Source organism: Heterocephalus glaber, unplaced genomic scaffold (genome assembly GCF_053883595.1).
Source record: "Heterocephalus glaber isolate CG9 unplaced genomic scaffold, H.glaber_assembly_v1.0 deba00001509, whole genome shotgun sequence".
Taxonomy (NCBI): domain Eukaryota; kingdom Metazoa; phylum Chordata; class Mammalia; order Rodentia; family Bathyergidae; genus Heterocephalus; species Heterocephalus glaber.
Window position 1 is genome coordinate 58044395 of NW_028258325.1, and position 27398 is coordinate 58071792.

The 27398-nt window shown below is 35.6% G+C and overlaps 1 protein-coding gene across 7 annotated transcripts in view; it reads right to left on the minus strand.

Annotated features, from left to right (window-relative positions):
* Positions 1 to 27398, minus strand: part of LOC101711537 (transmembrane protease serine 11F) — a 92772-nt gene that overhangs the window by 37089 nt on the left and 28285 nt on the right. For 3 of the 7 annotated variants that reach the window (XM_087187723.1, XM_087187726.1, XM_021262276.2), the window contains one exon: positions 14087 to 14238. The exons of the other annotated variants lie outside the window; for them this stretch is intronic. In XM_087187723.1, the coding sequence (XP_087043849.1) occupies positions 14087 to 14238 (152 nt within the window). The remainder of the gene's footprint in view (positions 1 to 14086; positions 14239 to 27398) is intronic. 7 annotated transcript variants of the gene reach the window in all.

Consider the following 27398-nt stretch of genomic DNA (forward strand, 5'->3'; position numbering starts at 1 on the left):
CAATCCTTTACCTCTGTTTTTACTCAAAGTGCTCTACATCCTGCACTTCCATCTTTGTGAACAGTTATATCATCCATATGGTCACTCAAGGTTTAGCTTCATCCTCATTTCCAAGATCCAGCCAATTATTTAGTCTTTCAATCCTATTAATGCAACCCATTTGATAGCTCAAATCTCTTCCCATGTTCACAGAGGCTGCATCTTTAATTCAAGTCCTTATTAACTACACAGCTGATGTTTATTTAAAACAAAATGGGCCCTTCCACCACTCTCAGCACAGAGGAAGGGGCTTCCAGGCCGCCATTCCAGCACTCTCTGCTCAGAGGAAGGGGATTCAAGGCTGCTGTTCAACCTCTCCCAGCTCAGAGGAAGGGGCTTCTGGGCCACTGTTCCACTGCTCCCATCTCAGAGGAGGTGAGCCATGCAGGCACCAACAGCACCCTTCTCCCTGTCAAAATGAAAAGACACATAAACAAGTCTCAAAACCAGACTTTCAGATCACCTACAGCAACCCCAAAGGGAAATGAGATGGAACACTCTGATACTCAAACACCTGGACTCCCTGAACTGGCAACAAAAAAGGATCTGGAAAAAATGAAATCAGAAATATTTCTCAGATAGCAGCAGAGATTGTGCTCATAGTGCAAGACATGATTAATAAATCTAGAGAGAAACTAAGGAACATGAAGGAATCCCAATATAGGAAACAAACGGAATCCATAAAGCAGATGCAAACAGATTTCCAGGAGATCAAAAACATCATTGAAAGTCTATGCAGCAGAATGATCCAATGTGAGGACAGAATTTCAGATATAGAAGATAAGATTGCAATTAGTGACCAGAAAAAGAAAAATTGCTTCGAAATTGTAAGGGATCATGAGAAATCAATCGAGCAGCTGCTAGACGATGCAAAGAAGAATAACATAATACTGATTGGAGTCAATGAGGAAACAGGAGAGAGTGCAGATGACATAAAAAAAAAACTGTTTACAGAAGTGATGGCAGAAAACTTCCCAAGCAGGGGAAAAGAACTTGACAGACAGATAAGTGGGGCATATAGGAGTCCAACTAGCCTTGATCAAAAAAAAAAAAAAATCTACCCATAGGCATATAGTTGTTAAGATTCCAGAAACCCAACAGAAGAACAAAGTTCTACAAGCAGTGAGAGAAAAGAAACAAATCACATACAAAGGAAAGCCCATCAGAATCACAGCAGACATCTCAGCGCAAACCCTCAAAGTGAGAAGAGTGGAGAGTGACTTATTCCAAGCTCTAAAGGAAAACAGCCTCCAACCCAGATTGATGTACCCTGCAAAACTATCTTTCAAAATTGATGGAGAAATAAGATACTTTCATGACAAAAGAGCACCTTAGGAACTTCATGAATACCAAACCAGTAGTCAAAAAAATAGTAGACAATATGCTAAGAAGAGACAATGAGGATCACAACCCCAGGAAGCAAAGCAGAATGAACCCATTGGGTACAACAAGAAATTAAATGTAAAGGGGGAGAATCCAAGAAAAAGAGATAGTCATGAAAATGATAAGTCAATACATATCAGTTATAACCATCAATGTTAATGGTCTCAATTCACCAATGAAAAGAAATAGACTGGCAGAATGGGTCAAGAAGCAAAATCCAACAATATGCTGCATACAAGAAACACACAATTCAAGATGAAACTCATAGACTGAAAGTTAAAGAGTGGAAAACAATACTCCATGGGACGAGAAGCTGAAAAAATGCAGGAGTAGCTATCCTCTTTTCAGATCAAGGAGATTTCAAACTCACACTGATTAAGAGAGACAAAGAAGAACACTACAGCCTTGTAAAGCAAACAATCCAACAGGAAGAGATGTCAATCATAAATATCTATGCACCAAACAGTAGTGTGCCCAACTATATAAATCAAATACTAATGGACATGAAAAGTCATATATGCACTAATACAACTGTTGTGGGGGACCTCAATACCCCACTCTCACAAATAGATAGATTAACTAGACAAAAAACGAAATACTAGAACTCAATCAAACTCTTGAAGAAAAGAACTTAACAGATGTTTACAGAGGCTTCCACACTACAGAATCAGAATACACATTTTTTTCAGCTGTACACAGGTCATTCTCCAAAATAGACCACATAATTGCTCATAGAATATGTTTAAGTAAGTGCAAAGGAATTGAAATTATCCCCTGTATATTATCACACCATAGTGTGATGAAATTGGAGATCAACAGCAAAAAAAACTGCAAAAATTTCATAAACATATGGAAATTGAACAACACAGTTCTGAATAACAAATGGGTCACAGAGGAAATTAAAGAAGAAATCAGACATTTCCTTAAATGACAATGACAATAAAACATATTGGAATCAAGGGGACACAATGAAAGCAGTCTTATAAGGGAAATACATAGCAGTGAATTTTCATATTAGCAAAACAGAGTGAGCCCAATTAAACAACCTGATGCTGAGCCTCAAGCTTCAAGAAAAAGAATAGCAGGAAAAACCCAAAACTCATACAAGGGAGGAAACTATAAAGATCAGAGAAGAAATCAATTCAATGGAGACTAAGAGAATGATACAAAAAATTAATGAAGCCAAGAATTGGATCTTTGATAGAATAAACAAAATTGACAAGCCTTTAGCCAACCTTGTCAGAAAAAGGAAAGAAAAGGCCCAAATCCATGCAATTAGGAATGAAAAGGGTAAAATCACAACAGACCAAGCAGAAATCCAGAGGATCAATTCCTACTTTGAGAAGCTATACCCCAATAAGATGGAAAATACAGAAGAAATGGACAGATTCCGAGATACATATGAATTACCATAGTTGAACAAAGAAGACCTAAAAATTCTAAACAACCCAATATCAACCAATGAAATTGAAAACATAATTAAAATCTTACCAGCTAAGAAAAGTCCAGGTCCTGATGGCTTCACTGCTGAATGCTACAAAACATTTAGAGAGGAACTACTGCCACTATTGTTTATACTCTTCAATGAAATTGAAAGGGAAGCAATCCTCCCAAATTCATTCCTGGAAGCAAGCATCACCTTGATCCCCAAAGCAGAGAAAGACCCAACCAAAAAAGAGAACTATAGGCCAATCTCACTAATGAACATAGATGCAAAAATCTTTAATAAGTTAATGGCATATAGAATGCAGAAGATCATCAAGAAGATCATACACCCTGACGAAGTGAGATTCATCCCAGGGATGCAGGGATGGTTCAATATATGCAAATCAATCAATGTAATACACTATATCAACAGAGCCAGGGACAAATTACATATGATTATCTCCATAGATGCAGAAAAAGCATTTGACAAAATCCAACATGCATTTATGATAAAAAGCCTACAAAAAATTTGAATACATGGTCTCTACCTCAGTCTGATAAAGCCATCTATGAAAAACCAAAAGGCAATATCATACTAAGTGGTCAAAAACTGAAATCCTTCACACTAAAATCAGGAACAAGACAAGGATGCCCACTTATCACCACTCTTGTTCAATATAGTTTTGGAAACACTAGCCAGTGCAATTAGCAAAGAGAAAGAAATAAAAAGAATAAAGGTAGGAAATGAAAAAGTCAAATTGTCGTATTTGCAGATGACATAATACTGTATATAGAAGACCCCCAGAACTCCACCAAATGTCTTCTTGACTTAATAACCAAATTCAGTAGAGTAGCTGGATACAAGGTCAACACACAAAAATCAATGCTTTCCTCTACATGAACAACAGAGTTACTGAGATAGAAATAGGGCAAACAATTTCTTTCACAATAGCATCCAAAAAACTGAAATACCTAGGAATCAATCTATTGAAAGAAATCAAAGACATTTTCCCTGAAAACTATAGCACTCAGAAAAGAGAGATTGAAGATGATATCAGAAAATGGAAAGACATTCCCTGCTCCTAGGTAGGAAGGATCAACACAGTGAAAATGGCCATACTTCCAAAACTGCTATATAAATTCAACACAATCCCAATTGAGATCCCAGCAGCATACTTCAAGGACCTTGAGAAAACAATCCAAAAATTCATTTGGAACAAAAAGAGACCCAGAATAGCAAAAGCAATTCTAGGTAACAGAGACATTGCAGGGGGTATCACAAGCCCCAATTTGAAACTACACTACAAAGCAACTGTGTTAAATACAGCATGGTACTGGCAAAGAAACAGACCTGAGGACCAGTGGAACAGATTAGAAGATGCCAAAAAACTCAGACACACTCACCTATCTCATCTTTGAAAAAGGAGCCATACACCCTCACTGGAGGAAAGATAACCTCTTTAATAAATGATGCGGGAAAAATTGGGTTTCAACTTGTCAAAGACTAAAACTAGACCTATATCTCTCATCATGTACTAAACTAAAATCTAAATGGATTAAAGATCTAAATATTAAAATAGAAACACTGAATCTGCTGGAACAGAGGTTAAGTAGAACTCTTGAAGACATTGGTGTAGGAAAAGATTTTAGGAACAAAACCTCAGTTGCCCATGAGCTAGCACAATCAACAAGTGGAATCACTTCTTATTAAAAAGCTCTGAATAGCAAGAGAAACCACCAGCAGTGTGAAGAGAGAAACCACAATTTGGGAGAAAATCTTTATCTGCTGTTCCTTAGACAAAGGCCTACTATCTTGAATCTATAAAGAACTTAAAAAGATCAGACTTCCCAAATTTAAAGACCCAATCCAAAAATGGGCATCTGAAATGAACAGACATTTCTCAGACAAAGAAGTAGAAATAGCAAATGAACATATGAAAAAAATATTCAACATCAATTTGAGAGATGCAAATGAAAACAAAGCTGAGATTCTACCTCACTCCAGAAAGAATGGCTGCTATCATGAAATCAACCAATAACAAATGCTGGGGGGACTGTGGGGAAAGAGGAACCCTGCTCGACTGCTGGTGGGAGTGTAGACTGGTGCAACCACTGTGGAAATCAGTATGGAGATACCTCAAAGAACTAGGACTGGAAGTCCCATTTGACCCAGCTATTCCTCTGCTGGGTATATTTCCCAAAGAATTAAAAGAATCATACCACAGTGATATATGTGCTTCCATGTTCATAACAACACAATTTGTAACAGATAAAACTTGGGAACAGCCCTGTTGCCCATGAACTGGAGACTGGATAAAGAAAATGTGTTTTTTTTAATATAATGGAGTACTACTCATCCATAAAAAATGAGAAATTAGAGACATCTATAGCTAAGTCGATGCCCATTGAGGCGATACTCTTAAGTGAAATAAACAAGACATACATGTGTAAATACTGAATAGTTTCTCTAGTGTGAGAAACTGAAAATGTAAATAAGGACTAAAAGGCATAATAGATAATGTGAAATAGGAAGAAAAGGGGCAAAAGTGAAGGGGAAGTGGAAGAGGTAGGGGAAAGGAAAGACGGGAATGGAATTAATATGAGAAAATGAAAAAAATGGAAACAAAGTCTTTGTACATTGGGAGGTATGGAGGGGTTAAAGGGAGGGCAGGGGAAGGGGGAAAAGTAACCAAGGGAGATTATGTAAAGGTGCAAATTTCCAATGCTGGATGTCATTTTATTGTATACCTAAAATGTACCAATGATTAGAATGAATAATTGATAATGTAAAATAGGAAGAAAAGGTCCAAAGGGGTAGCGGAATTGGGAGGGGTAGGGGAAAGGAAAGAAGGGAAAAGAAAAATTATGAGAAATGGAAAAAATGTAAACAAAGTCTTTATAAATAGGGAAGGGTGAAGGGGGTGAAAGGAGGGCAAGGAATGGGGAAAAAATTAGCACCAAAATACATCTTGTAAAGGTCCAAGTTCCCAATTAGAAATGTAAATGCACTGTATACCTAAAATGTACCAAGAAAAGAATTTAAGAAGAAAATGACATTTTAAAAAAAGACCCCTCTCATTTGAGAAATTTGTCCTCTTCACAAATACCACTAGTGATCTAGTTCATGCTCTCATTGCTTGGAAAACATAACAGCTTTTTGTCCAGCATCTTTTCCTCCAAATTTTCCTCAAATCCATCCTCCAGAGTGTCCTCTACTGCAAATTTATCAATATCACTTTTCCAATTGAAGAATTATCATTTTCCATTGTCCATGGGACAACTGTCACAAATTTTACTATGAAACACCAAATATTTTTCTTGTCTCACAGCCTTTCACCCTTTTCAGTACATTTTCCACATTCCCCTTAGGGTTAATGTTGAAACTGCAGCAAACTGCATTTGTCAAGATTCACTATGCTGTTTCTTTCCTTTGGATTTTGGTTCTGTTATCACTTTTACCTTTTCCCTAAACTTCACTCCTAAATCCTGTCCTTGACTTCACCTCCTAGCAGGAAAGTCCCTGAACATCCAGGATGAGAGAGGGACTTCAACTGTGCAAGGACACTAACTGTGAAAGTGCTCTGATCTCTAGGTTTTACTTCAGTTGAATTTCAATCCTTGGTAAGAAGTGTTGCATCATTTTTTATTTGAAGAGGAGGCAACATTTCATGTAATATTGGTAAAAGAGAATCATAGCCTGAGCTTTTTAAAAAAACTAATAAATTAAGAAATAATTATTATAACAGTCCATATTTAAGTGCATAATACATCAGACCCTGTGATAAATATTCTACTCTTAATTATATTTTCATTTTAAAATATTTTGAACACTTTAAGTACTACATCAGAAACCCTGGAATGAATAGAAAAGTATCTATAAGAGAATAAACACAATATATAATCCTACTACCTAGAAGTAACTGGTATAATTACTTTAGTTTATTTTTCTCCTGCTAAAAATATTATTTACTTGGTTAAAATAGATTATCACCACAATATTTAATCTTCTTTTTTCCATTTACAAAATTGACCCTAAGCACTTTTTTCTATCTTAAAAAGAACATTTTCTTCATTTAAAATAAGTTGAGAAAAATGTATTAGAAATGACATTTCATATCAGTAGTTTATGTTCCATTTTGTTGTTTTTGAGTGTTTTTATTTTTCAGATTGAAGCTTAATACTTTTTGGTGGATGAGTAGATAAATGAATCAATATTTACTAATAGACACAAGGCTCCATCTTTTCAGGATTAGATGCATTATTTCCATTATTAAATGTATGGGCTTAAGCTGCTTTTCAATATACATCTTGAATACTTGATAAAATTTCATAATTGAAGTTCTATTGAAAAAAGATTAAAATTAAGATTTATTCAGAGTTACAAAGGCATTTTATTTCTTATCACAGATGACTGCCAATATTCTTTTTAATCTTTCCCAGATGAGTAAAAACAACCATTAGAATGATGTAGAAGTAAAAGTGATTCTAATACATATTTATATGCTCTCAGAAGCTGTAAATGTAAGTTATATATGATACAATAATTATATTATGGCTGAGTAGTACTCCATTTTATTAAAAAAACCACATTTTCTTTATCCAGTCTCCAGTTGATGGGCATTTGGGCTGTTTCCAAGTTTTAGCTATCACAAACTGTGTTGCTATGAACATGGGCGCACATATATCACTGTGGTATGATTCTTTTAATTCTTTGGGGAAGATCCCCGGCAGTGGAATAGCAGGGTCAAATGGGACTTCCAGTCCTAGTTCTTTGAAGTATCTCCATACTGATTTCCACAGTGGTTGCAACAGTCTACACTCCCACCAGCAGTGGAGCAGGGTTCCTCTTTCCCCACACCTCCACCAGCATTTGTTATTTGTTGATTTCATGATAGCAGCCATTCTTTCTGGAGTGAAGTGGAATCTTAGCATTGTTTTCATTTGCATCTCTTGAATGACCAATGATGTTGAACATTTTTTCATGTATTTATTTGCTATTTCTACTTCTTTGTCTGAGAAATGTCTGTTCATTTCAGATGCCCATTTTTGGATTGGGTCTTTAAATTTGGGAAGTCTGATCTTTTTAAGTTCTTTATAGATTAGAGATAGTAGACCTTTGTCTGAGGAAGAGCAGGTGAAGATTTTTTCCCAAATTAAAGACATTTATAGCTAAGTGGATGCACATTGAGGCGATACTCTTAAGTGAAATAAATAAGACACACATGTATAAATACCAAATAGTTTCTCTGGTGTGAGAAACTGAAAGTGTAAATAAGGACTAAAATGTATAATATGTAATATAAAATAGGAAGAAAAGGGGCAAAGGGGAAGGAAGTGGGAGGGCTAGGGGAAAGGATAGAAGGGAATGGGATTAATATGAGAAAATGGAAAAATAGGAACAAAATCTTTGTAAATAGGGAGGAATGGAGGGGTTGAAGGAAGGGCTGGGAAAGGGTGAAAAATAAGAACCAAGAGAGACTATGTAAAGGTACTAATTTCCAGTGATGAATGTCATTATATTGTATACCTAAAATGTACCAATGATTAGAGTGAATAATCGATAATGCAAAATAGGAAGAAAAGGTCCAAAGGGGTAGGGGTAGTGGGAGGGGCAGGGGAAAGGAAAGAAGGGAAATGAAAAATGATGAGAAATTGAAAAAACGGAAATAAAGTCTTTATAAATAGGGAAGGGTGGAGGGGGTGAAGGCAGGGCTAGGAATGAGGAAAAGATAAGAACCAAGATGCATTATGTAAAGGTACAATTCCCAATGAGAAATGTAATTGTGTTGTATACCTACAATGTACCAATAAAAGAATTTAATAAAGTGAAAAAAAATATTAGTTATAACAATGATAGTAATAACATTTTTACTAAATAATGCCCATATTTATTGAGCTTTCATAAAGTGAAAAAATGATATTGGTATTTACTGAGTTTTTATTATATGGTCAGCTCATTTTACCAATGGAAAAATTGAACATTAAAGGTATATCTTATATAACCTAAACTGTAAGACCACTATGAAAATCCAATTTCATAATTGCAAATATTTGAAAGAGATTGCTATATCCCATGCACTGTACTAAATACTAATGGATCAACCACTTTAATCTTTATAACAAATCTTTGAAGTATAAATGAAATGATACTTCTTTACATGCGTACTTAAGCTTAGAGAAGTAGAAAGGAACATGTCCCACATCATCCAACTTGGTGGACCTAAGATGGAAATCAAGGTTCATCTTACTCTGCATTTCATTAGAGAACATAGTATCTACATTCTGGGAAGTAGATCCAGTATTATAAAATGGGAAGAGAAGTGAGCTATTTCAATGCAGATTTTATTCTTTAGTTTTTCAGGAAATTTAACTTTAAAAATAGAATATTTGTAATCCCAGCATTCTTTAAGGCTAAGGCAGGAGGATCACAAGTTTGAGCCCTGTGTGGGCAACTGCATAGGGCAGTAAGATCCTGCCTCAAAATATAAAACAAAAAAGACTGAGGATATAGCACAAAGAAAAAGGTTCTAAAGTCAATCACCAGTACTACCAAAAAACAAAACAATTTTAAAAACTTCAGAAAATCAGGTTTGTGAAAATACTACATCCTTCAAAATTTCACACACCTTTGTAAAGCAGATTTATTATTACCTTATTAGAAGATATAATAATTAATCCTAAATAACTTTCCCAATTAATCTATACCATAAAAGTGTGTTAAAAATAATTTAATATACAATTCTAGTAACTAAAAAATAAAAAAAACAAAAACCCCCCTAAAATACCCTGAAAAAGGCAGAGAAACTTTAAATTCAATGTTTGATTTTTTTCTAGTTGATATCATATCTCTGTGAATTGTGGGGGTGAAGATCCTCATGTAGTTATGAAGATATTATAATTAAATGCACTGATAGGCATATATATTATAGTTAGGAAGATATTATAATTAAATATACACATGTATATATACAGTGAACTTTTTTACTGACAGAAGCTATTTTAATATGTAACTGATGATGAATTTATAGTCGGGAAGAACTTAAACTCTTTCAGCAAAGACAGATGAATCAATAAAAATGAGCAAAATCTCAGGCACTTTACAATAACAAGAAGTCTAAATGACTAATTGATACATGAATAGGTCCTCAAAACGATTGGGTATATACAATTAAAATCACCACATTAACACTATAACCTACAGGAAATTACCAAATACAAAAGGTAAGCAAATACGTATTGATGATATGGAGTAATGGGAATCACCACATGGTAATGAAAGAAAACAGTGCAGCATCATCCATTAAAATTTTTAAAAGCATATGTGCAATGATTCAGCAGTTAATTCTATAACTATATGCTTCCTAGGCAAATTCATGCATACATACACACACACACACACACACACACACACACACACACACACACATCAAGATATATGCAAAAGAAGGTCGAAGTGGTATAGCTTTAATTTCTAAAACCTAAAACAACATAAATGTCCAAGAACACTTGAATAGATAAGTAAACTATGTGTCTTAGTTAATTTTTCATTGCTGAGACAAAATACATGACACTCACAAGTTAAAAGGGGGAAAGGCTTATTTTAGCTCACAGTTTGTAGAGGTTTCAGTCCACAGTCACCTGGCACCAAGGTAGGGTAGCATAACAAACAGGCATCGCAGAGGGGAAACAGTCCATGGCAAGGTAGGAAGGAGGCAGCAAGCAGCAAGCAGTGAACTTTTAGGATTCTTATCCCATTCAGGCTACAGACCTATTGGATGGTGCTATCCACACGCAGGGCAAGCCTTCTCATTATCTACATCCAGAACTACTCTAAACCAATCCATGGATGATTTAAATATCACACTTACTTAATCAATATTTACACATTCTAGATCAAACCACCTCCAAAAAGCCCCACCTATGAGTGCATAAGGCTTTGGGGGAACATCTAGATACAAGGTATAATACTATGGAATATTTAAGACAATGGATTCCAAGCTAATAATGAAAATAAATGTATTAATGCTGTATACAACAGGGTAGATGACTCTTGCAACAATTTTGAGTAGGGATGAACCTCAAAAAAAGTGAAATGCTGTCATATTTATTTAAAGCTCTACTAAGATTTCATTTTTAAAAAAAAATATTTCTTTGATAAAATAAAAAATGAGAATCTAAATAAAAATCCTGAATATAAGTAATACAGCAGTTTATCAGTCTTTTCATCATGTTGAGGAATAAAATTTAGAGATATGAATTCTACCAAGCACTGTTATGGCCTGGGTGCTGTTTGTTTCCAAGGGCTCATGGGTTGAAAGCTTGGTCTCTACTCTGGGGCTGAGTGGAAGGTGATGATGGCATTGGGGGCACTGGCTCAGAAGGGACTAATGTCAAGACTGGTTCCTTCAAACTCTCTGATTTCCTATGTCATCATGTGATCTCTTCCATACATGCTCCTGCCGTGTTGTGATTCACTGTGTTGTGACCCAGCCAAGGGGACCCTTGCCAGAGACCAATTCAATGGAGTGCCCCTTTTTTTTCTTTTAGCCTCCTAAACTGTGAGCTTCATAAGCACCCAGCATTACATAATTTGTTACAGCAACAGAAATGGAAAAAAACAAGCACTTGATAGCCAATAGCACAGAAATTATTTCTTAAAACAATATTCAGTTAGCACAAAAATGTATCAGGTCACAAATATAAAACCTGAGAAACAGAAAAACAAGCCCCCAACATGCAGAAGTTGCTTTGGTACTAAAGGCTAGATTTTTGTATTCTTTAGAACATCAACATCAGACATAGCCACTCTGTGGCCATATTAGGTCAAGACAAAAATCAGACCATTCTATAAGATGTCTGAATTCAAAGACATGAACATTACTCAAAACAACACAAAAAAGCAAAACAAAAGGAAACTTATCCTAACCAATATGAGTGACAGCTGCTTCTTTGCTTATTTGCAGCTTTAATCTCTCTTTATTCAGATCTTCTAGTTGAAATTTATTAAGCTACCTAATCACAGCATTATTCCAGCCTTTTGATGGCATCCATTTGAGAGAAAATGAGTTCCTTCAACTCTCCCCAAATCACTCATCACAAGGCAAAATCTTAAAATACATCCTTTTTCATAATATTATGTTAAGCAGCCCTGTGATTCCCACAGCTTATGCTCTTCTCTCTAAGCAGTAAAAACCCCAAGCATAGATGCATTTCTTATTGTCTTTGGCTGGAAGGGACTGATAAATGAAACATATTCTAGGTTACTGGATTATTTTATTGTTGCTTATTTTAAAATCTATTTTAAATGAGTATTGGTCAGAATTTTGATATAGTTAAAGCTCATCATTTGTAATTATTCAGAATTATGATTATTCTATTAAATGTATATCAATCCTGGTGATATAACTATAACAACTTATGTCTATTGAAGTTCTTATTTGATTGTGATTATTTCATATCTTTAATTTTCTCTATTCATCTTCCCTTAGATTTATTTACATTTTTAAAAACAGTATTTTAAAAATAATTTTTCTTCTCATTATCCTATTACAATGTGATCTCTTTCATGTATTTCTCTATATTATGAAAATGTGTATGTTCCTTTTAAAGCTTCATATATCATCTTAGATGCCTCTATTTTTTTTTTTGTACCGGAGATCGAACTCGGGACCTTGTGCTTGTGAGGCAGGTAGCGGAAACTCTGAGCTAAATGCTCGGCCCTAGATGCCTTTATTTTATCCCCTTCTACTTGTTCACCCTTTGTCACGGTCTACTTTCTTCTTTCTTTTACTAAATACCTATCTCTACTCAGGCGACTCTTCAGTATCCTCATGGGATATCCTAGTGATAGCTCTCTCAAATCCTGAGTGTTTTACCTTTGGAGTAGTCTCTTATTGCTGTTCAGTGGCTTAAACCTACACAAATATATTCTTGTCCCATTCTGGATGTTGAAGTCTGATGTCACTTTTATCGGGCTAACATCATATGTTGGCTTTATGGGGACTCTGAGAGGAAAATCTGCTTCTTTCCTCTTTTCTAGCAACTGCCCTCATCACTTGGCTCATGACCCCATAATACATTTTCCTCCTCCCTCCTTCAAGTTATCACACTGCTTCATTTCTTCTTTGACCATATTTCCTCTCCTATGAGGACCCTTGTAGTTATATTGACAGCCCATCCAGAAAATTCACAATAGTATTCCAATCCCAGAATTCTTAATTATGTTTTGAATGCTCCTTTTGCTGTACAATAACATCACAGGTTCTAAAATTTGGAACATGAACATCTTTGGGTGAGGATGAGACATCATTCAGCCTATCATAATCTCTATGACAGTATTTTAAACAATAATTTTTTTGCCATTGTTTTTATTATTCCCTCACTTTGAACACCTCCAGCATTGGTAGTGGAGGGCATTTTAAACAAAAAACTACTTCATTACTTTTTAAATCAAAGAAAGTGTTAACAAGACAAAATTTCAGAGGACAACTTGATTTATGTTTTTTATTTTATGAGACTCTAAGAAATAGATATTAACACCCCTCCGCCAATAAAAGTGGTAGGAAGGTAAGCTGAACACGTTGGATGATATTTAATTTTTTCCTCAGAGGTATTCCAAGAATAGTTTTAACATTCACTGATGTGAATCTCTAAAATTTTAGGTAAAGATTCACCTCATCTCTGAGTACAAGCACACAAATCGAGGGAAGGGCAAATGAATCTTACTTTATTGTCAATGTGCTTATTTGTGGTACTGACTGCCTTCTTTGCCATATAATTAGGAACCAATTCTCAGTGTTTCCATCTTCTCTTCCAATGAAACAATCTGGGGTTTCTTCAAAAGAAATGCTTCACTTTTAGCCCGTTAAAGGATTTGTTTCAGGTAAATCTTTTAATATCCTGAGTGTTTCTTGAGGAAACTCATTAATATACTGAATCTGAGAAAAACGTATTAAGCTCATCACATGATGTCATTCATCTTTATTTTAAAGATAACTTTTTCATTCCTTTTAAAATCATATTTTCTTAGATTTATCTGCTAATGTATGTATATTTCAAATTTTACTGGGTGCAAATATGTAACAGAGTTCACTGTAGGAGCAACCTATAATTCAACACCAATAAAAGATTAGTAGTTATAATGTTAATATCATGTGAATGTCACATTTTATTAGCAGAGAATTTCAAGATACTAAGTCATGGAGTACTTAGGCAACAGAAATATGATGTGTGTACTTACCCTCAACAACAAAATGAGTAACAATACCAATTGCAATTCCTATGATTGCTACAATTGTTAAGGTAAAAAGAGCAAGCCTTATAGGGTCCCAAAATTGCTGTCTCCTTTGATATTCAACTCGTGGATATTCAGCTTCTGAAAATCCAACTGGTCTGTGACAAAAAAGAAAATAGTAAGACAACAAAAAACAATTTATTATGTTCTACTTTATGTCCGCTTGCTAGTCTCCTTTATGAAAATATTTTATTTTATTGATTTTTTATCTTTTCATTAAGTTTATTGGTACTATTTAAATCTACATAATGATCACATTCATCATAGGAAATTTGTACCTGTACATGATATATCTTGATGCCTCTTTCTTTCCCCATTGCCCTCCCCTCCCTTCAAGATTATCTTTATCCAGGAAGGGGAAATGGGAAGGGTAGGACAAAGGAAAGAAGGAAAAGGAATAAATATGAGAAAAGGGAAAAATGGAAACAAAGTCTTTGTAAATAGGGAGGGGTTGGAGGGATTGGAGGGAGGGGAGGGGAATGGGGAAAAAAATAAGAACCAAGATACATCATGTAAAGGTATAAATTCCCAATGATGAACGTCATCATATTGTATATCTAAAATGTACCAATAAACTTAATGAATAAAAAAAGATTATCTTTCTGTAACTGTAAACTTGCCATTTATTTAGTTTATTCTCTGAATCCTCAAATAGGGTTCAATATTGTGATATTTTTCTAGTGAGATATTTTATAAAAGTTTGTATAATTTAAATTTTATTTAATAAATATGTATGATAAACTTTCAATAAATGAAGTAATGGAAAATCATTAAAACAGTAACTAACACATTATAATAATATTTCAGAAACTGTTCTAGGCTCCGAGAGGTTTGAAGATTTTAAGACATACTCTTTTGTCTTTAAGATGCTCACACTTTAAAAAAGGAGAAAGATATGGAAACAAGTAGTTATCTTAAAGTGTGAACTCTGCTAAAATAAGTTTGGACAGGAGATAGCAATTAATTTTTAAAGGTCTGTGTCAGCCAATTCTATTAAGAAGGAGGCACTATTAAAACTTTGAGGAAAAAAAATCTACTAGGTGGAAAACAAGAAATAAGAACAGAGAAATTCACATGGTGGGGGGACAACAAAAAAAAGGTAGAAATATAAAAAAAAAGCATTTGTTACTAATAGTTAGTACTGGAAATAAACACATAAATAAAACAAGGCTTTTGCCCTCAAAAAATGTATAGCCTGCAAAGTATTTCTAGCTTGTAAAAATCTTTCTCAGCACTGAAAAAGTGGAAGAGGACAAGACAGAGTAAGGTGGCTGGAATGAGCTCATAAGGAGGTTCCTTACCCAAAAGGAGGAGCTAGAAATTTACCCTGAAGTGTCTGGGGATCCAGTCAGGTTGCAATCAAGTAGCAACTTTAAATAATGCCACAGGTGTGAAGGAGGATGGGATTAGACAAGAGAACAGACAGATAGGCAGGTTAAAGGTCATACGGGAGCCCAGGAGAGACATGGAGGCCTTAACTGAGGCTGTGGAATAGAAGAGGCAGTAACTTTAATACTTGAACATTGCTGAGTGATTGATTAGGTATGAAACAAGGAAAAGATTAGTTTTTCAAGCATTTAGAAGTCCAGGCCAATGATTGTGGAAGGTGAAGAAGATTAAAAGAAAAGAAAGTATTTCCAGTGTAGATGTCAATACTGTAAATAAAGGGCAACTTACTGTCGTAACAGGAACCTGAGCAAAAAAATCTAATTTATGCTCTTCCATCTGTCTCGTTTTATTTTAATTTTGTCACCAATGCTTGTTTACATAGTTCTAAGAAAAGCAGCTGTGAAGGTTGAAGCTACACAACCCAGAGAAAAAGTTATTAATGTTCCCATATGCAGTGCCTCCTTCTCATCCAAAATCAAAACCTACTTTCAAAATCTATGGCAATGAGTATTCTTATTTGTTTTGTGGAAATTTTGAGTTACTGTAGTAACTCATTTTTTATGTTCACTCTTTTTTTTCTCTTTTGTTGATTTTATTGTTGTACCTTGAGTTCTTCAAAAAGCAAGAAATAATGAGAATCAAATTGTGTCAGATATATGAGGGTGATAACCAAGTATTACACCGTAATAGTGGGTCAGTGTAAAGGACACTGTTGTATTCCCTGGTCACAGTCACAGTCATATTTATTTGTAAAATGAGTTTTGTTTGTCTGGTGAGCAGCTGTAGCAGTCTGATGTAATTAGAATGCTGGCTTTTGTCTCAGGTGGAAGTTGAAGAAAATTTTACCAAATATTTATTTTTGTGTTTGAAACGTAAATGGCAAGAACAGTATGCAGAAACTACACAAATGCAAAGGAAGTGGTGTTTACCCTAACTGCAAAAGAAAATTTTGTTAAAAAAAAAATCAAACAGCAAAATTAATACAGAGTATTGTAAAGAAGTGTTTAGGTTGGGCTGTTGTGAAATGCTTGTGATGAGCTTGTGATGACAAAACTAAATGTATTCATGGGATTCTTAAGTGTAATGAACATAGAGAACTTGGCTATGATATGGGAGATAAATATTTTTAAATAGAAAACTGGCTCAAGTTTCAAGAAGCATTGTTTTATTTTGATGCTATTTAAAATTCTTCATACCTTGAGATATTCCTAAATGTTTCTCCTGTCTTACACATGATAATTTTTGTTTAATTAAGTCTGAATATGAAATGGATGGTAAATGGAACCACTTAAATCTTTTCTGGTACTTTATGTTAAACCTGATTTAAATAGGGAATTAAGCACATTTGTTTCTAGTTGTTTTGAGAGATATTTGTGGTTTTGCTTTATTTTACTCCCTTTCTTTATGTTAAAATAAAATTAAAGTAAAAATTGGGAAATGCATAAATGGAGAAGTAAAATTCTACTCAAACATACCCTTCCACTTAAGCAACCTTCTAAAGTTTAAATGGAAAATGTTTATCTTCTAAACTGTGATGACTTTTTATAATGGAAGTAAATCCAGGACAACTGAGTTTAATTCTGGCTTTGCTGTTATCAGGAAGATGGTTAAATTTTGGACCTCAATATATTTATCTGAAACCGAGGAACAAAAGCCTTTTATGGTTCTTTGAAGATTCAAAATAAATAATGCAATTAGTCAGGAGACTGTCATGTTCATCTCCATGACTGAAGAAAAGGGCTTTCCTTTGCAATGTTTTATTCCGTTTTTCAGTCTTATCATTAAATATAATTCTTTAGATAACCTAACCTGACAATTTATAGTAAAGCATATTTCTATATTTAGAGTAAACTTTCTTAAGTAGGATTACTGAGAATGTTACTCGTGCATGTTATTTTTCTAATTTTTGCAAATCACCGTTTCTGATTTTTTTTTTGCCAAATGAATAACAAAGTGATCTCTAGAAAGACAAACATTAAGGATATAAATCTATTAATCTATTAGTTTTTATTGTAAAATTCTCTACTTTAGCTGTTTCCATATATCAACCATTCAGCAGAAGTTTTAAAAAATTAAAATAAAATCTCTGTCCTCTTCTCTTTTGCAAAAGATCTATCTATGGAGGAAGAGGGGGAAAGGTGATGAAAAAGAATTAAGATGTCATGTACCTGTACCAAGTCTCCACTATGAATGTAATCATTAAATATGGCAGACATATACTAATAAAAAATAATAAAATACCCTAAATAAAATAAAATTTTGATCTTTGGACTAAAGATAACCTATAACATTTAAAATAAATCCCATGCTTTTGTTTACAAAATAACTTCTGGCCTTATAGGCTGAAAAAGATTTATATTCTGAGTTTATCCTTTAATATTTTAATGTGAACACCAAACAAAATGGCATTGTTGTGACATGGGTGTGGTGATCACATATAAAATAGTTACCATCTTTGGAAGTGCCTAGTATTTTAAAAATCTTTTCAAATAAACAAAATATGAAAACTAAAGTCTTTGACACTCTGCACAGAAAGAAAGCTAGAATGATTATAGTTATAAAGTATATATGAGAGCAGCATTAGGAAAAACAGGAAATTTAGCCTCAGAAATTCTAACTAAATTCAAGTCTTTGATCATATGTGTTCCTGGCATGTTTCTGATTCTCTGAGAATCATACACACACAGACACAGACACACAGAAACACACACACACACACACCTCTCAATGTTATTGCGAAGATTAAATTATTAAGGTGTTTTACAATTTTTAAAGATGAATAGTTTTTTGTCAGAAACCAGTATAATAGTCTATTACACTACTTTGAATCAAATGATAATATCTAGTAGAATTCATTGATATAAATTTTGCTCTCTGAATGCACAAACAAATACAGTAAGATAGAAGATGGTATAGATTGAGTGAGGGAGAGAATTACTTGAAAAGATTAAGTTGGCCCTCTTTGGGATTGTCTGAGTGTGATTTCCCATTGCTGAGACACAATATTGGACACTCACAACTTAAAAGAGAAGAGGTTTATTTTGGCTCATGGTTGGCTGGCTGCCAGGCACAAATGGCATAGTGGGAGGGCCTGGGTGGAGAAAGCTGATCACATCATGGTGGTGGGAAATCAGAGAGAGAAGGGAGGAGCTGTGTGGGGATACATCCTTCCTGGTCACATCCCCAGGGATCTTCGTGCATGCTCAGCCACTGAACCCATAAATCCACTGATCAATCCAATGATCGAATCACTTTCCAAATGAGTGAAGCTTTGGGGGATACTGTAGATTTAAACCACAGCAGCAATGTAACACTTTAAGGTATCAGTTGCATACTTATTGCATTCATTGAATTTTTAAGCTCCATGATTTCTGTCTGCTTCTTTTTTTAATGATATCTATATCCTTTTTGAATTTCTTTCTTCATTGGAAATCCTGAATTGTTTTTGATTTTGTTGAATTGTCTAGCTCTACACTCCATTTCTCACTGGATTTCCCTAAGGTCATCATTTTGAATTCCTTTTCAAGCATTTCATGAATTTCTTTTTTCTTGGAGTCTATTACTGGAATGTAGCTATGTCTTTTTTGGAAGTGTCATGTTTTCCTTATTGTCATGTTTCAAGTGTCCTAATCTATGCATCTGGTCCATTATTTCTTCAAATTTGGTAGAATATTTTGTGTGGTGGTGAAAGGCTTTCCTCTGCCTGGGTTAAGGGTGTCAGTTGGGTAGGTGCTTCTGCTTCAGTTCAGGGTCAGTGCAGTAGGATAGCTTCCATGTGTCTTCTTCAGCTGTCACTAATGTTGCTGTTTTAAGTGCCTTTGTGGGCTGTACCGCAGGTGTTTGTGGTGGCAGTGGTATCATCTTGCTGTGGTCAGGGGCCGCTGGGAGCAGCTTTTGGTGGGGCTTTCCTGGAAGTCTTGTCCTCAGGTCCTAGGGGTCCATGCATGGCAGTTCCCCTGGTCCAGGAACAACTTCCTTGGTATGCCAGACCATGAACTTCTGGGAGTAGAAGCTGTGGTACATCTTTAAGAACAAACTTGACCAAATACAAGACAGAATTTTCTGTGTTTAAAGACAGGTCTTTCAAAATAACCCAGTCAAGCCAACAAACAAAAGTGTAGAGGGGGAGGAACTAATTTTATTGTTGCAGACTTTAAAACGGTGGAAGCTGTCGGGCAGGCAGGGGTGCCAGGGTCACAGCCATTCTCCTGTGTCTGTTCAGGGTTCTGGATTTGCATCCTGTTGTGTGGTGGAATGACAATGGAGCCTCAGAGATGGGGAGATATGAAGACTACTGGCCTTGAGGAAAGAATGTCTCCTCGCAGCGGCTCCATCCTCAAGATGGTGCTATATGGGGTAGCGATCTGGGTCCCAGGGTTACCAACTCTATGGGTTTATACTCTCTATGAGAAGAATCAGACAGAATTATTGTGGATGGAACAGGACCAAGTCTTCTTATTCTTATACTCTAGCATAAGGAAGGCACCATGTCAGGGAAGAAATTTCAAGTTGCCCCAAAACAAAGGACAGGGGTGTACAGCTTTTATGGCACTTTTAGGCAAGGAAGTGTCTGGTCTCTAGATGACATTGCATATGGAGGTGGGGTTTTAATTGTATCCATGTTCTTCTTTATCAGGCTTTTTCATGCAATGCATGTCTCATTATCACCTGGAATCTCCATTTGGCTGTGTGATTTTTACCTTGTTAATAAATTAAGCATATTGTAGATTACATTATAGACTATTCTCCAAGATCAGAAAAGTTAGCTCTATTTCTGACAGCAGCTACCTGAGCATCTCTGTTTAGTAATTTAGTTTACTTCATACGAATATGAATGGTTTCCATATAAACCTTATATTTCCTTTAAAAATCTATCAGGCTTTTAAAAATTTTTTACACCTTAGATCACTGCATAAATTGTACAAGAATGATCACATTTTTCACCTCAAGAAGATTTTATGTTTATTATGACTGTCAAACATATTATTAAGAACCAACTCCACAGAAAGAATGTCAACATGCTCTGTAAACATATATGAATAAAAACTTAAAAAGAACTGGACAATATGCTAAATTAATGAAATTTCTTTCACACATGCTTGTTGAATTCAGGACATGTTTGTTGAACATCTGCTATGTTCCATGTTGAGTACTAGAGATGTATTGTGAATATAGACTATTTCCTTATTTCTTCTAATGGTAGAGACAGTGCATGACAAACAAATTTATACATAAATGTAAAGTGCCAGGTAAGAGGATAAAGAATGAATGGGGTTGGGGGAGGTGGTGGAATACAGTGACCAGGGAAGACAACTCTGCAAAAGTAACATATAATAGACATGAACAAAGTGAAGGTGGAGCCATGCAGATATCTGAGGGCCAGATGTTACCATAAAATAAGAAAGCAAGTATACGCACTCTGAGGAGAAGACTGGTGAGTTTGCAAATGAGCAGGTCAGGGTGGCCAATATGCAGTGAGAAAGTGGAAGAGGAAAGATGATAGGGTCAGAGATAATGGTGGACCAGGTCACAACCTGGCAGCCCACAATAGGAACTTCTTTATGCTATCCCAGAAGGGAAGCCATTATGGAGTTTGACCATTGGATTGGAATGATCTAAGGATAACCCTGTAGGGAGCATGAGTGGGAGATGGGGTAGGGAGGAGTGAGTGAATGATGAGTGCAGGAAGCTTTTAGGGGACTGGTCTGGTAGTTCAGGTGGGGTTTGTTGCTTGGACAAAGATATTAGCAGTGAGGAGACAAGAATGTTTATCTGGATTCAGAATATAGGTTAAAATTATAGCTGGAAGAATTTGCTAATGAATTGGTTGCAAAATGTGTAAGAAAGAAGAGTAAGAATCCCAAGGTGTTTGGCCTAAGCAAGGGAACCTATGATAATCTGATAACTGATTTTGAAAGTGCTTTTCTAAAATTAATGTTTATATGGAATGCTAATGCATAATACAGATTTAAACAAAGCCATCCTGAGAAAGGGTGTGTGGAACTCTACTAGTATATAAATTTCCCTGGGACAAATTTGAAAGACTAAATCATGGAGCTTCACCTTGATATGTGAACTCTTTTGCCAGAGCCTGAAGATCGTGATGGAGCCTCTGGCAGCCTGATCTGTTGCACAGCTGAGATCCATCTCTCTCTCATTGGGCTCTCCATCCTTTACCTACTCTCAACCCAGAGAGTACATCTTCATCTCTAAAACTGTTATCTCTATAAACTCTTTTCAACATAGCAAACTTCTAGGCAACTTTGTCTTCACTTGTAAGTAACGGAACCAGTCAGATTGTGGCTATACTGTTTCCATGAACCATGTCCTAAAAGTCTCGGGAGATATATAATTATCACATTTACATCATGTGACAAAATGTCTGGGATAACCAGCTTAATAAGGGGAAAGATGTACACTGACTTACAGTTTCAGACTAGCTTGTTGGCTGCATTGCTGTGGGTCTGTGGGATGGCAGCACACCCTAGTGGGAGAGAATGATGAAGGGCCACTCACCTAAGCACCGCCAGGAAGTAAAACAGTGGAAGAGGAACAGACTGGAGGCCCACATTGTCCTTACTTGCTACATCCCCAAACCTTTTTATTTTTTACTTTGAGACAAGGTCTCACAAAGTTGCCTAGGTTGGCCTACAACTTCCAGTCTTTCTGCTCAGCCTCCCAAGTAGCTGGAAGTCATTTTATGACTACATAAATATCCATTAATTGAGTAAGCTAATACTATTCAAGTCCTTATATCTCTGGGCTTATTTCCACATTTGTTTCTAATGTCATCCATCAATCCATTACAAAGAAACACTACAATTAATTAAGGGGGAAATGAATCCATCTGATAAATGATGTCATCCAGATGAGGATTTAAATAGTTAGGTATCCTTAGTACTAAAGAAATATAAAATATCTAAACATAAATTAAATGCAATACACTCTTCTATGGGCAGCATAAATATTCATGTGCTAATCAGATTTCCTCACAATAGCAGTCCCAAGGGAAATTTTCTTTCTTTCTTTCTTTCTTTTTTTTTTTTTTTGTCTTACACATGAATTAACATACTTCTATTCAGCCTAGAACACAGATACACATTAAAGATTCTATTTGGGCACAGTCTTCTCTACTTCTTGCCCAAAAGCATTGTTTTCTGGGAATACCTGTGTTTCGTAACATTTCTTTAGCATGGGCCAGCTGAAGTTAAGGATCTTCCTTAAGGCACACACACAATGACACACACTTGCCAATGGAGAGAAGTAGCAACACAGAACAAGTAGAATATTCATTTTATCTGAAGTCTTGAATGCACCTGAGCAATATCCACAGATTTGGCCCTTCCTCCTGGGGTTTAGCCAGGAATATGTGTAGAGCAGAACTAAATTACCAAGAATGACTCCAATTTCACCATGGTCTGTTCTATGGGCAGTTATAAGGTGTAGATTTGCTTTGAGACATTTGAAATGGGAGAGAATATTGCATATTGGTTGGAAGCATAGACTCTAGACTCTAGATGCTCCATTTTACTTCTAACTAAGATACTTTGTTAACTGTGCAATTTTAGACATGATATTCAATCTCTCTGTACTACACTTTTTTCATTTGCAAAGTGTAACAATTACTACTTCATAATTTTTTGAGAAAATAAAATGACACAATATATTTAACATGCTATAAAAACTGAATTCCTATAAATAATCAAATCCAAGTGTCTTTGTTCTTCAGTATGAACATTTCTTCTTTGCTCTCACAAAGAAATAAATGGCTATAATAAAATGAAATAAAATGGCGATAATAGGAGCCTATGGATGAGAATGGAGAGTACAACTCTGACCATTCATCAAACACACAGAATTAAGTCCCTTAAAACCAAGGCTATCATGCATTTCAATTTCATTTTCTTTTGTTCCTTATTTAAACTAAATTAAATTTTACCAATTGGGGGCTGTATGGCAGTTAGAATGGAGTGAAAACTTGATTGGGGCTGGGGTCTGCCAAGTGGGTGGTGGAGCACAGGTCTGGGTGTCTAGGAGGATTATGGGGACATGACCTTGGGGTCTTGCCCCTTGCTCTCTGGTGCTGTTTCCCTCTTCTGATTCTCAGCTGTCATGAATTAAATGACTTTATTCTGCCTTGCCCTTCGGCCATGATGTTGCTTTCCTGAAGCTTGCTGGTCATGGACTGACTCCCCTGAAACTATGGCTAAATTAAATCTCTCCATTAGGTTGTAATTGTCAGGTATTGTGTCCCAGCAAAGAGAAAGCTCACTAATACAGAAAATTAGTACTGGAGAAATTGGGTCATTGCTGTGACTGTACATCACCATGTGATTTAGAGGACTTTGGAACTGGTTTGTGGGAGAAGTTTGGAAACTGCACATCTGAGCTAGAGTACCTTTAGAATGCAGTAAGCAGAGCCTAATGGGTGATTTTGATCAGAGCTCAAAAAGACCAGAATGCTGATAGGAATATGGACAGGAAAGGCCGGGCTCAGGAAGTTTCAGTTTGGAAAAGGGGCTGTACTGGCATTTGGACTGGAGGCTATGTGTATTACACTCTTGCAGAAAATTTGTCTACATTTTGCCCATGTCTTGAGATTTCACAGGAGCAGAGATTAAGGGTAGTGAACTAATTGAACTGGTGGAGGAAATTCAAAGGCAGCCATTCATTCAGGCTGTATCATGGATAGTACTGAATGCTTTTAGCCAGATTTATAGTGAGAGTTAGAGGCAAAAAGCAGAGCAGTAAATTTGGAAAACTTAAATTTTGTTCCAGAAGGGACCATGTACAAATTTTGGGCCAAAGAAAGTGTGATTGCTGAAGAGGTTAATGTTATTAAAAAGAAATCAAGTACTTTGTACAGAGATGAGAAGCAAGATGCCCTGAAGGCACCTCAGATAGTAAGACCCCACCCATGCAAGGCTCAAGAGCTCAAAAGTATAAACCTTTCATTTGAGAAGACAGTTACTTTGATGCCTGCCCAAGAAAGTCCTCCTATGGAGTTGGTTTCCCAGGATTCATTTCACTGTGTTCAGCCATCTAGGTATTCAAAGGCTGCTGCAGTCACAGTCCAAGGGGGCTTGGCTCCTTTGCTGATGGTAAATGTTGGTGTCATCCATGAGATACTGGTTTTTACTAACGTGCAGAATGCCAGAGTTGTGGATCACTGAAACTTCCACCTGGATTTCAAAGGCAGATCTAGGAGACCAGGCAAGGAGCCCCCGAGAAGGCAGTGAGTAAAGCTGTATGAGTGAATCCAAAGGTACAGGTGAGACCCCCAGGAAGTTGGAAATGCAAGGATGTGAAACATTTGCCAAGAAAAGCTGCAGGATGTGAGTATGTAAGTAGAGACAGCCCGAGAGAGACTATGAGGACTGCAACCAGTAAAGCCATAGAGGTGAGACCACCCAAGCCTTTTGGAACTCACACTTTATCACCAAGTCCCTTGATGCGAAATATGTAACTGTTGGGTTAGGTATTTCTTTTGGTACAGTTTTTTTGTATCCCCTTATTCTTCCCTTTTGGAATGGGAATATTTACCTGTGTCCCTGTACCTCGGGATTATGTACACTAATTTTGATTTTTGAAAATGTTAACAATTAAGAATTTGTCTTGCAACTCAAAAGAGACTGTGACCTGGACTTTTTAATCAATGCTGGAACTGTTTAGATATTGGGGAAGGGATTATTGCATTTATTGTTTTATATAGAATAGTTGTATTATGAGCTTGGTATTATCTTTATTTGGAGATTAAATATTATTTAAGGAGATGTGCTTGAGTATGAAGTTGACAAGGGATGAGATGTGGTAATTAGGATGGATTGTCAAATTGATTGGCTCTGATATTTGCCCCAAAGAATGGTGGTACACTTTTGTGTATGTCTGGGTGGTTCATGAAGGTGTGACTTTGGAGTCTATGTCTGGTCTTTTGCTCCTTCTTTTCTGATGCTGCTCTCCTGCTCTGCTTCCTTGCACTCATGAACTAAGCAGTTTTATTCCTTCTTTCCCTTCTGCCATAATGGTCCTGCCTTTGAACCTACTGATCATGTACTAAATCCCCTGTAACTGAGGTAAATTAAACTTCTCCTTTAAATTGTGGTCATTGGCTATAGTGTCCCAACAAAAGGAAAGCTAATACACTGTCTTCATATAAATTCTATATGAAACATGGTGCTGTAATATTACTAAATCTCAACACTACTGCCCCCAAGGACAGCTATTTTAACCTTTCTTACTTTTCTAGCCCTCTGTTCCAGTTGAAGCTTATACATTGGTTATGAAAACCTTCACTGTTTTCAGTGTCATGGTTTTATGCTTTTCTCTTGTGTTGAATCTCTCACTAAGTACATCCTCTTTCCAAAAATTTTACGACCATTCTTATGACAAATCAGACACTCTTGCCTGATGTATTAAGTAAACAAGAAACAGATTTGCCAATATTTGCACATAATTGGAAGTTCTACCACTTGGTGGCTTTACATCCTTTTAATAATCTTCAATCTCTTCATATGAAAACTGGGGAAAATTGTCCTAAATTTCTGGACAATTGTGATAATATAATAATCATGACAGTCATCTGGACTGCCATGTTTAAAGATAATGTAAATTAAGTGCTATACAAAGGACATGACAAATGATAAGTAGATAACAAAAGGTACGTAGATAATCACTATTATTCATCAACTTTAAACTATAATTAATTAAATGGAACTCTTGAAATATCATCTTGGGGGTGGAAATTTGTGTAATGTCTACTTTAAAACATCTCTCTCCTGCCATGGTGATGGTTGGTTGATACATTTTATCTCAAGATCACCCAACAAGTGTATCCAGTAGTTGTTAATAGCCTCATTCAATGATGAGTTGTAGCATTGTTTAATGATGAGGTAAGACTTAGAGACTAATTTGGACAAGGTAAAATTGGCAAGTATTGTGACAAAGATTTGGACTCAGAATTAGGATTCCAAGTCAATTATTTATATCCTCCACAGATCTTCCCTTGGTAATTAAAACCACAGGTAATTAAACCCAAAGATTTGGGTTAAGTTTTATCTCATAATCTTTTCACTGAACTAGAATTGTTAAGAAAATAATCAAACATGATAACACCAAAAAGAACAAAATACCTAGGTATAAATTTAACTAAGGAGGTAAAATACTTGTATACTGAAAACTATAAAACATTCAGGAAAGTAATTAAAGAATGCACAAATAAATTGAAGGATAGTCCATGTTCATGAATTGAAATGCCTACTATTAATTATAAATTATTCTTACTACCCAAAGCAATTTATAGATTCTATATAATCTCTGTAAAAATCTCAATGTCATTTTTCACAGAAATATAAAAAATAATTCTAAAATTCACTTACAACTGTGAAAGACCCCAAATAGCCAAAGCAATCTGGGAAAAAAGAAGAAGCTGTATAACATACTAAATACTGGTTACATAACATATTACAAAGCCGATTTCATTATATATTACAAAATAATATGTGCACATAAAATGGGTACATAGACAACTTTAACAAAATAGAAAGCTTCTAGGCCAACAGATGTTTTATAGGGATCCCAGGAGTATAAGTAGAGAAATATAAGTAGAAAATATAAGAAGAATGTAAGAACATAAAGTAGAGAAAAGATAGCCTTTTCCATAAATGTTGTTGGGAAACTGGATGTTCATATGTAAAGGGATCAAACTGAACTCTGTCTCACTCTGTTCACAAAATACAACTCAAAATGGACTGATGACAAAAGTAACTTTGAAACAATAGAAGTCTTAGAAGATAACATGGGAAAAAGTTCTAGATATAAATTGGCAATAATTTCTTGCAGATGAAACTGAAAGCACAAGCAACAAAAGCAA